General features: G+C 42.2%; 1 protein-coding gene across 1 annotated transcript in view; it reads right to left on the reverse strand.

The window, feature by feature from the left end:
* Nucleotides 1-12,175, reverse strand: part of LOC143284956 (uncharacterized) — a 35,930-nt gene that overhangs the window by 21,555 nt on the left and 2,200 nt on the right. Inside the window, exons 2-6 of the mRNA XM_076592118.1 lie at nt 11,587-11,747; nt 9,909-10,059; nt 6,547-6,749; nt 2,048-2,189; nt 998-1,145 (exon numbers count right to left, since the gene is read on the reverse strand). Coding sequence (XP_076448233.1) covers nt 998-1,145; nt 2,048-2,189; nt 6,547-6,749; nt 9,909-10,059; nt 11,587-11,747 — 805 coding nt within the window. The remainder of the gene's footprint in view (nt 1-997; nt 1,146-2,047; nt 2,190-6,546; nt 6,750-9,908; nt 10,060-11,586; nt 11,748-12,175) is intronic.

Consider the following 12,175-nt stretch of genomic DNA (forward strand, 5'->3'; position numbering starts at 1 on the left):
TCAGATTGTGGGTTTTGAGTCCCAGAGTAAGTTGGACGGGAAATATGATTGTAATTAGCGGCAGAAGGTGTGTCTTGACTTTGATTTTCCGAAACCGAAAGTGCATTCTGCCTTTGAGGTTCCGATGGTTCAGCCGGTCTTTCTGGGATCTTCATGCCATTTGTTTGGCTACTGTGAGTTACTAAGTTATCGCCCTTGGGTACAGAGGAAATCGATGTTAAACTTGCGATTGGAAAGGGAACTTCCGTGATATAGCTTGAAGCCTGCTGTTGTTTTGAATGAGACTGTTGCCGCTCAGTCACTGTCCTTTGTGATAGCTGAGCAGGCCCTGATCCCAGTGCACTGACGGACTGATATTGATACTGCCCTAAAGATTGTTCTCTTTCTTTCAGAGATTCACCTGGTGTTGGAAAATCAGTTGGTTGTTGAGAATTGAAAGAAGAAAAACCAGCATTACTTCCCTGACGTATCTCGATACTTGAGGAAAGACCTTGGTCGCCAGCTTGAGTAGCTGGCGTTAAAGTCTTCTCTTGCTGTACAAAACGTGATACACTACTTTTCTGCACACTGTTCATCGCGGATTCATTGCTCGGAATGTTGGGTGGCGTTGAGAAAGGAAGCCAGTTTGTATCTCTTTGACCTATGGCTGTCGAGGCGTTCGATTGCCTACTGTCCAGGTTGTCAGCAGTTTGTTGATACTGTGTATACCTTTGGTCATTTGCTCTCACACTGTGAGTGGACGAATCATTCATTTGTGTCAGTGATTGCCGTTGAAAACGCGCGGGGTATGTTTCATTTCCTTCTGGTGTCACAGAGTTGGATAATCCGGTTTGTCGTGAGGAACTGGTTAAATTGCTGGTTTGTTGAAAACGTGTGGGGCATTTTTCATTTCCTTCTGGTGGTACATAGTTGGATAATCCGGTTTGTCGAGAGGTATGGGATAAATTGCTGGTTTGTCGGGATAAACTGCTGGTTTGTCGTGGATCGGCTACACTACCATGTTCACAACTGTTTCGGATCATTTGGTGCTGGGATTCAGACTGTGACCTGGTCTGTGTTTCAGTTGCCAGGTTCTCAGCATCCTGAGCATGGACATACTGCGGGACTTGACCTCTGTCAGCCTGGAGTGGATCCTGGCCCTGATACTGGTTTTGAGAAGACATGAAGCCGTTTCTGATTTGATCAAACGTTTGATTGGGAGTCTGCTTTGAGCCTTGACTTACATTTGACTGCTTCATGGAGATCAACGACGATTGTTGAAATGGTGGTTGACAAGAAGCTGTGCGGGGTTCAGAAAATGCTATTGATGTCTGTACACAAATGAAAACAATAAGTCATGATGGAAAGATTAATGCTGGAACCGTTTCCATTGACAATGACCAATTATCCCACTCTTTACCGTTATTTGAACAATCGCACATGTGACAATTAATGCAGACAAACAAACAAGAACCCCCCTAAACACAACAACAAAAAAACACGTAGATCTATACAGGTGCATACGACCCCCTCCAATTCATCTGATTCTTTAGAGTTAAAAATTCTGTTCAGAATTTGTGAAAGCAAAGCAACGGAAAGCGGCATGTAGCATGCGCCAAAAGAAAATAAGACTAAAAAGTAAGATGCCGATCACCTTATCTCAAAGAAATGAATTGTCATGGTTCATCATTTACAGAATACTATGACGTATCTTTTAACAAGCACACACACAAGCGCGCGGACGCACATACAAGATGACAAATCACTTTATTTCGAAAAACTGAATGATTATCGTTCAACGTTTAAAGAGTGAATGGTATCATTGAGATTAATGCCATGACCGCATATTCTGTTTGCATATGTATAAATGATCACTGCTGGTATGCTACCCAAAAGGATATTATTTCATTCTTGTGTCTTTGCGCAAACCATTTTCTTTTTATTTAAGATATGGTGGTCTTGGATTTTTTTTAATGTCCCTTTATATGGGGCTTTGGCTTTAATGAATACAATCCAGTTCTGTCACACACATGAATTGGGCTCAGCCAGCCAGAAAGGAAGCACATACTGAGTACACAGGCTGCTGGAATTGGAGAGTGGAGGCCATACCCGTCGGTTCCGCCATTCCTAAGGGAACGTAGCAACGGGGAGGGGGCATGTCTGCCTGTGGAGCACTCAGGTCACCCTGGCTGCCGTGTAACGCATGGTATCTGCTCCAACAAGCAAACAGAAGCTTCAACCACCCAACCAACCGATCAGGTAAACTGGTGCAGCAGATCACCATCATCAATAGTATCGAAATCGTGGTTAACTTCCGTATGTCATATATAACAGAACTGACTACAACAATAACGATACCCACCGCAAAAACAACAACAACAAACAAACAGACAAAAAAACAAACAAACAACACCCCTCCCCCTTCCCCCGCCTAAACAACAACAAAAACAACAACTAACCACCAACAATAACGATGGAAACCGTCCTTGTTTGTGTCAGGGCTATTCTCAGACACACATGGGTATAGGATTTACTTAATGTATACAGTGTTCGTTGTGTATGCCATACACTGTGCTGGCGAGTCTGCCGTATTTAACACAGCCCTCCGCAACCCGTGGGAATGTCACCACCATTCCCCCAAACCACAACCACTGCTACCACTACCTCAAGAAAAAGTTACATTTGTATGAGGGCCTCAGTCAGTGCTGAGTGTGTTTTCGTTTCCTTGACCAGTCCACACTAAGGTTTACGGTGGCTCGATTTTCTGCAAAAGGAGTTGTGGCTCTAGCCGGTCTGCATATGTGTTGTGACATTGGGGAGGGGAGTGGTGGGGCAGAAAAATCTCAGCCTTTAACCCACCGGACGCTGATGCAAGATCACTGACGGACATCAAAGACCCGCGGAACTGAAGTCCAGCGCCTGTCGAGGGAATCAGAATCTGGATTTATTCACGGGTATAACAGGGAACCACACTTGTAACGCAGAGTGGTTACCCCCTAGAAATGTGATTTTGATTTTTTCGTGGGCACAGAATGATGTCCCGGGCCTTCTCTGGCTTATTCTGGTTGTTGTCGCTCTGATCCATCTGCTCTGTGTGTGTGTGTGTGTGTGTGTGTGTGTGTGTGTGTGTGATTATATATATATGTATCTACATATATATGTGACGCAGCACGCGAAAACCCAGCTGAAATTGCATCCAACGATTCTTAGCTGTACACAAAAACAAGTGGTTTGGGTCAAAATCATCAAGATCGGGATTTTTATAAATATCGCATCTTCGAAGTCTTACCTTTGCTGTCGGTAAATATCTTTGCACAAAACAACCTGGAACTGTAGTATTTTCAATGTTTTCAGGTGCATGCCTGTCAAAAAATGTAGAAAAATACTGCACTCTTTTGCCCTGTATCAGTTGCATGCTGAAAGCAACGAAAACGGGGAAATTCCGGTCTGCGAAGTAATAAATGGAAATGAGTAGGGAACAGGCACTAATCGTCTCCCCCAGACCTTCTGAATCAAGATAGCGTATGAATGTAGTCAGTTTTCAACGGCTTTACTGGCTACCCTCAGTAAGTTGAAACGTTAGACGGGTCCCATCGATTCTTCGAATTTTGCAAAGTTTCCGACTCAAAGTTAGAAAAAAAATTATTTAAAGTTTAGGCTTTCTGTGGAATATTTTAACTGATGTTGTTTCATTCTGTGATGTGTTTGACTCACAGAAATTCATCGAAGAACCTATGTGTTCGTAAAATCGACGCAACGTGAAGTGAACAAATATGGCGTCTTCGAAAACATCTGCTAAGCGGCTCGCAGCATTCTCAAGGAATCCCAAGAGTTAGGTTGTCAAGTGAAAGCATGACCTGTTGCACACATGAACTGTGAGTTTATCTGAACATATTTAGGCAATAGATATCTTGAAATTTCCTCGCTTGGCTTCAAGTAGCTATGAAATTAGGCCACCCTTCACGCACTGGCCGCGTTGCTGTAACTGCAGATCTAAATGTTGTCTTTCCTTCGAGCATCACTTTTGATTTTCAAACAGTGTGTTGTTGTGTTATGTATATTATTCGTCTCAGACACTTTGCTTAATAGATTAAGCACTTAACATGTAATTTGGTCACAGTATAACCAGATGACCTGACCGGCAAATCCGTAACTTAAAATGTTTTGAAGACAAATATAAAATTTGTAGCCAGAGACAACTGAATGAAAATATGTGTTGCACGCATGTACTATGATGCTATCTGAATATTTTGAGGCACACAGACCTACCAGCACCTCCTTCAAATGGCTAAATTTAGTCTTGAAATTAGGTCACTACCCGCACTGACTACATTACGGTGACTATTGTTCTAAACAGTGTGTTGTTTATCGCACTACTTGTGACCATTCACACAAATACTTTGCTGCACTATATCTGTATTAGCTATATTCATAAACAGATTACCTGGAATCTAACTGATTGTGTGTTGTTTAAAAAGTCTATCAGCCGCACGTGAGGAGATTAATTAAATCTGTAATAAGGTCACAGCAAAATGCCTTGACCAGCAAATCCATAATTAGGCGTGGGGGATTTCTTATGCCTGAAAAACAACATATGTGGTAACTGCGTATAATCATGCTATTGTGACTACCGAAACAGATATCTTATAATGTGGGGAATACAGTAAACCCGTTCTCCCCGTTTCAAATCATATTTGTTTTGATACTATACAGTAAACAAAACAAAACAAACAAAAAAACAAAAAAGAATGTTTAACTTAAAGTCCTCAGAAGTTTAATAACATGTAAATATGCATTTACCCATCAGCCAAGGTTCTCTTCTTCCAGACAGTGCTCTTGTGACTGATTTTGACTGATCCAACAACATGCGTACATGATCAGATATATGACTGGCCGGCACAATCTCATAACAAAAGTTACAGTCCATTCCAATTACAGCACCAGACCAGTTGCTGCCTGCTTGCATCTACCATTAGGACACCAGGCCACATCACAGAAATTGTAAAGATCTATAGCCGAGACTTATGGCTTTGAATAAGTGTTAAGGTGGTGTTAGTGGGCGTTCATTTATTCACCACTCTCACGAGACATCAAAGGACAATGGAAAAGGAGGGATGATAGTTTGGGGGTAGGGGTGGGGGATGGTTTCTTGAGATGAAAATCCCACTTGCATGTCATCGGATGTGTAGTTACAAGAGTCACAAAGTACATAATGTGCACTTTGTGAAACCAAATAAACAATTTTGATAGTTTCAGCTTGACTGAAAAACTAAAACATCAAGCTAGTATCACAAAGTTGCTGAAAAACCCTTCTCGACTAGTTGGGTTGTCTCTTTCCAACTGGGCAATGCTCAGTCTTTGTGACAGTCCCAGCCATATGTACACAAGGATGTGCACTTTAAGTTGGTCTTGCAGCATTTGCACCTTTCTCTGCACACCACTGTGCAGGAGCAGTGAATCAGTTCACATCAAGTGTCTTGAGCATTTGTTGAATGATCCACAAAGGTCGCCACTTCTTTCGCTTACCTTTTTGCAATCCCCATCGTTCTAACTCCAGATGAAAGCACTCTCTCGGATAAACTGCTCTCTTTGTGTGCCGTTCAAGAGCTGCTGATGTGGGTGGAGTATTTTCCAATGTTTTTTCTTTAGCGAGGAGAGGCTGTCTGACCGTGCTGACGACACGCAGATTGTTCAGAGAATCAAACAACAGGGCAACAAACTGCTCAACATGGTACCCAGGGACTTAGCCTGGTTATCCATCATCATCAGGAAAGCATTAGTAGTTTGCTTACACAGTTCATGTGTTCCATGCTTTTCTTTTGCTTCTGCTAACAAGCAAAGCCATGGTTTATGCGCGATTCCTGCTGAACAAAAAAACAAAAGCAAAAAACTGACAAAAGGAAGGGATGGGGGAGTTAACAGTACTGATATGAATCTGAAACATATCATATTTTTGATTACCATCTTATACTAGTGTTTTTCGAACCCAAGTTGTGTGCTGCAAACGAAACTATTCTATCTTCAACAGCCAACATCCATCTTTATTTCATTGGTTTAAATATTTAGATCTGTCAAAGTTCCAAAATTCCTTTATGTTTGTTGTGACTTTCTGGCTTTACTAACGTGTAACAAAAATGGCAAAAGCAAATTCTGGTGAAATAGTTTTGGCAGACACTCCGGGCAAGTCCCATTTCTTTCGACGATTTGTGATTGGCGGATCAAACGCGCATTTCCACTCCGAACAAAACAAGATTTTCTTGTGTTCGGGAGCGTGCGGATTTGCCAACGGCCCTACGTGTGTGTGTTTATGTGTTTGTTTTTTGTTGTTTGTGTGTGTGTGTGTGTGTGTGTGTGTGTGTGTGTGTGTGTGTTCGCGCGCGCATGCGTTCGTGCGCGCACTGACCATGTTTTTCACACTTGCAGGGAAAACATGTGCGCGCGCGAACACACACACACACACTTGCGCGCGCACGCGCGCGTGTGTGTGTGTGTGCTTATCTATCATTTCCTGCCCCTCCCCACCTCTCTCTTTCATCTTCTATCGAGTTCCACGACCATGCACACAACCTGTAGATGCTGAGGAGCACCTCCCGACCCCCAGGTCCCCTGAAGTAGTTTTTATGGGGCTCCACGTGGCGCACGATGTCCTCGGGAGAGATGTGGTTGAAGCGCACACAGGACATTAACTCGCCCACCCGCTTGATCCGTAAGTGCTTGCAGTGGTCGATCCAGGCGCGCGCCGCGTTGAAAACGTCCAGTTCTGATTGTACCTTAACAGAAACCGATGATGATGTGGCGTTTGTGTGATAAGGTGATGGTGCAAGCGATGACAATAACAGTAGTTTAATGGTAATGATAATAATATCTGAAACTGTGAAATTTACACCTCACATACACACACATACACACCTAACCGTGACACTGCCAATAATTATAAACAATATAGCTTACACTCTAAACACGCTTTGAGCGGATTTTAAAATTCAGTCATAACTGAAGCGTTACCCAGGCTGTATGACAGCGAGTCCAATACTGAAATCGCAACCGGTAACTGTCAAACTGATATGATGATGGTAAGGGTGTTGACTTTGGGACTGGGACATTGGTGTGGGGCCCACGTTAGCCTATACCTAGGTCTGTTCGGTGGTGGTGGCGGCGGCTGTGTCAGGGTGAAATGGAGGTAACGACTGCTTGCTTACCACTGAGATAAAAATAGAAGTTGGCAACAGAGCTGGTTTCATTGCGCGGTGCAGTGGTGAAAAGAGTGCGTCTCCACACCACCCCTCCCGTCCCCGATCACCACCGTCACCCCGGCCTCATCAATTTCCTCCTTTCTCCCCACGTCACACACCCACCCATCAACTTCCCCCCACTCACCCCTCTTCTCCCCGCCCCTCCGCGCCTGTCACTTTGCTGTGCTGTTTCACGGGGAAAAAAAACAAAACAAAAAAACCCCCGAAAAAACCCCAACCAACAACAACAACAACAAAAAACTTGCATGGCCGGCATTTGCGCACGCATCATTTTCCCAAGATCCAATCGCGTGGCGGGAAAATTTCACTAATGTTGTCTTTTGTCGTCTGCTGGCATTTCGCAGGAAAAGCAAGAATTTTATTTCGTCCATTCTTTTCTCGCAGGGATGGTGCGTAGAAAACCAGTCTGTGACGCACAGAGGTTTAGGCGGTCAACTTCGGAGCACATATGTGATTCTTGAGCATACCTCTGTGAATGTGATGCAAACTGCACCAAGCAGACGCCAATCGGAGAAAACTTCAGCAGGTGTCCTCGTAAATAAAGCAAATTCACAAGAAGCAGCTGAAGTGAATTGGACTGGTTTGAGAGTCAATAACGAGACAGGCTGTGCTGCATTAGCATGAATCAGCAGAGAAAAGGTGAGCAAGCCATCGTTTGTTTTGTTTTTCAAATCAGTATTTGGTTGCCCTACTTTTTCCCCCACTGGGTAGGTAATTATAACTAGATTAGAAAAATAGGTAATGTCACTATATGTATGTATGTCCCGCTATGTATGTATAAAGTCCTATTTTAGCGTCCTAAGTTCAGGGACCAATTTTACCCGCAATTTTTGACTCACTTGTTTAAACAAAGTGAGTCTATGTTTTAACCCGGTGTTCGGTTGCCTGTGTGTGTGTGTGTGTGTGTGTGTGTTGTAAACTTTAACATTGACATTTTCTCTGCAAATACTTAGTCAGTTGACACCAAATTAGGCATAAAAATAGGAAAAATTCAGTTCTTTCCAGTCATCTTGTTTAAAACAATATTGCACCTCTGGGATGGGCACAAAAAAAATGAAGAAATGAAGCCTAATTATATGCAAACTGCATTTACTGTTATATTTATATTTTTTGTATTCTCTAAACTTGGCACTTTGATCTGATATTCTGACCCAACAACAAGAGCAGTCATTATTATCATTTTTTGTTCAAACAGGAACTTCTTTTGCTCAGCATGGAAGTTTTATTTATTTTGCAAACGTTTTGGTGCAGATAGTAAAAAAGGGAAATTACTCTGTAATTAATGCTAGGGGACTTAATTTGCTTTAAACTGATCTTTCTCATCTTAAACATTACATTTTGAAATTATACTCAATACATAAAAAGCTTGGATTTTTTTTTAAAGTGTATCACAAGTGAGTCTTGAAGGCCTTGCCTCTCTTGTTTTGTATAGATGAAACAATATTTCTATTGGTAGATGTAACCCATTTTCACCGGTTTCTAACTCAATTTTACTCAATTTTGATGTGGATTCAGTCACTAAACAAACGTGCCATCTTGCTCTTAACGTTTTTGGTCCCGCTAACCATGAAAATGTGAATAAAAAGCATGCGGCTTGAGACAAGTGTCGGCTGGGGTTCCATGTTATGGGTAATTTCGTGTGGTATTGTGCCCATTTCTTCATTGGAAATGGTCGACTGCACGCAACATGTCATTTCTCATATATGCCTCCATTGCAAAGCAAACGAAAAAGCTCGTTTAGATAGGTGCAATAATTTAGGATGCTAAAAGTAAAATACAACACACACACACACACACACACACACACACACACACACACACGCACGCACGCACGCACGCACGCACACACACAAATATATACATGTATATTCAACAACAACATATATATATATATATATATATATATATATAATAGACAGTTCAACAGGCACACCTTTCAGTCTAATATTCGAGTTGATTTTGTCACTATCACGCCACTAAAATGTGGGACATATCGCTTTTATTTCACGATGAGAAGGTTTTTCCCTGCTATTTTGGAAGAGAGGGTGCCTAAGTTCAACCTTATGAAAGGACTGATTTTCAAAATTCAGTCTTTAATCACCAGTAAGGTTACTCAGGGTGGTTGTGGTGATGTTATGAGGGGGTCTGTATGTCGCACTGTGTGTGTGCGCGCGCGTGTGTATGTGTGTGTGTGTGCTCCTGCACATACAAAAGTACTCAGTGGCACACGTCTGGAACATCCTAAAAACAAAACCACATTTGCTTTGACTTATTCTTTAGTGAACTGTTTGGGAAACAATAGTCGCTTTAAAAAGAAGAAAATGGGATTCCCACTTTATCATTTGCTCTGACATTTAAAAAAATTATTAGAAAGAACAGTACACAAATACATCCATCAACTTCAATAGAGACAACAACAACAACAGAAAAGAATCGAGGAAAAGTAAAGGGAGGGATGTAAAAGATAAATAAATAATAATCAAACGGACAAACAAGATTCATCAGTATTATTTTGACGATCTTTAAGCGTAGTTTTTGGAATGATATTTATTACATGTGTTGAAATTTAGAAAAAAAAAAAAAGTCAAACAGAACTCGGTCTAATTTGGTCCAGACCCCCCCCCCCCCCCCCCCCCCCCCCCCCACACACACACACACACACACTAGTGGTCTAACCTTGAGGCCATCATCAGACAGCAGCGCTTTAAGCTGGTTCAGCTCCAGACCCAGAAAGCTGTGAGTGTGCGTGATTGATGTGAAATTTGCCCGCACAAAATCCACCAGCTGAGGAGTGATGTCAGCAAGCTCGTGCTTTTCTGCCACGAATCTGTAAAAGCATGGTAGGGTTTGCTGTTCACTCACACACTCTGTCTCTCTGCCCTCGATATTTTTCCACCTGTATGACAACTGTTTGAAACATTCATTGGGATAAAAGGTAAATTCAATCTTCCAATATTTTTCCACCTGTATGACAACTGTTTGAAACATTCATTGGGAGAAAGGGTAAATTCAATCTTCCAAAGACACGCATATTCCGCACACAATTCAATTTTAAGGTCCTATGCCAGGAAGTGGTACGTTTTTAAGTCATCTTTCATCGCGCCATGCTCCCTAAGTTACTTTGGCTTAATTTCAACTCAACATTCCAAATATCAAAATTGTTCGCATCTTTATACGTAGAACCATACGTTTACTTTTTTTTTTTTTTTCCTAACTGTTCATCGTGGATCTGTATCTATTTGTTCGCACCCATTGTGATGTAGCAATACTGGGCTACGTCAGCATAAATCACTTCCATCCAACACGCGCACACTGTTCAACCTTCACCTCACCGCAAGTTATGGTCGTCGCTTTTCGTTTGTCCTTCCTGTATTTTTTACCTCAAACGTTTTTCATTCATTGACCTTTCATTCTTTAAATGTGGTGTTGAAATCTAAAATCCAAACAGAAAAATTATTTGCTGAAAAAAATTTCCAAAAATATTAAATGGTTCAGATTAATGATAGAATGACAAGACATTAAATCTGCTCACTTTCAGTGCAGGTAAAAAAAAAAAAACACCACAAACACACACACACACACACACACACACGCACACGCACACACAAACAAACAAAAAAAACCCCACAGCCTTGTATCATATAACTGCGACATGTGTTAGTCTTTTACAGTAAAAATACCGAATAAAACGTTCATGAAAAAGTGAACCATTGACAATTATGAAATAATTTGAAATAGCCTTATTATTCTTTAATTTCATTACTTTCAGGATAGTCAGCCTTCCACTTTTTTTCGAGTTTTTTACGCGTAGTCCTCTGCCCAAATGTCTTTATTTCACCGCAACAGAGAGAAGCAGGAGAAAAGTATGAAGGGTGATCCATGCCACGCTCAGTAATCAAACTTAGGTATTGCGCTTGTTTAGGCTGTGCCAACATTAAGGTTTATGCTCATCATAATTATATGACCTTGAACTTAGATGTCTTCAGAGCAAACGAGATCACTTTTATATTGTAGGTTGACGGGCGCAATAGCCGAGTGGTTGAAGCGTTGGGCTTTCAATCTGAGGGCCCCTGGTTCAAATCTCGGTAACGGCGCCTGGTTGGTAAAGGGTGTAGATTTTTCCGATCTCCCGGGTCAACACATGTGCAGACCTGCCTGTGCCGGAACCCCCTTCGTGTGTATACGAAGCAGAAGATCAAATACGCTCGTTTAAGATCCTGAAATCCATGTCAGCGTTCGGTTGGTTATGGAAACAAAAACATACCCAGCATAACCACACAGACACGCACACACACACTCTCTCTCCTTCCCTCACTCTCTCGCTCCAGACATCCATTGTCCATCACTCCTCGACCTGTAATACAGGGCATCCTGCACGTCGCAGCGGACCAGCGCGTCCTTGCAGATGCTGACGACCTGGCTCTGCTGATAGAAGCGTGCGCTGATGAGTAGCATGTCCACGTTCTGAGGGGTGACGATCAGCTCGAAGGGATTGTCCCTCTCCCAGCAGGACGGCTGCCGATCAACGGGTAGATCAGCGCACTCATGGGGCCGTACCTGATTAACCCTGAAATACTTGTTTAACCTGAAATTTGGACATGTTTCTCCTCTCTCTTCCACTCTCTTCACTGGCTACCTGTTTCAAAAAGAATTGAATGCAAGCTTTATGCTCTGACGTTTTCGGCCCTGTCAAGCTCTGGCCATCGCTACCTCTCTGACCTCATTGAAGTGTACATTCCCACTCGTCACCTTCGTTTTCCTTCTGATACAAAGCTGTTAAAAATGCCTGTTGTAAAGAAGCAATAGGGTCACAGATCTTTCTCCTTTTAGGACCTCTCACTGGAATAAACTGCCAGAAAATTTTCGACATTCTGCCTCGCTGAATTATCCTAAGCCTGCTCTGTGAACACATCTTTTACAAAAACAGTAAATAATTCTGACCT

This window comes from Babylonia areolata, chromosome 8 (assembly GCF_041734735.1).
Source record: "Babylonia areolata isolate BAREFJ2019XMU chromosome 8, ASM4173473v1, whole genome shotgun sequence".
NCBI classification, from domain to species: Eukaryota; Metazoa; Mollusca; class Gastropoda; order Neogastropoda; family Buccinidae; genus Babylonia; species Babylonia areolata.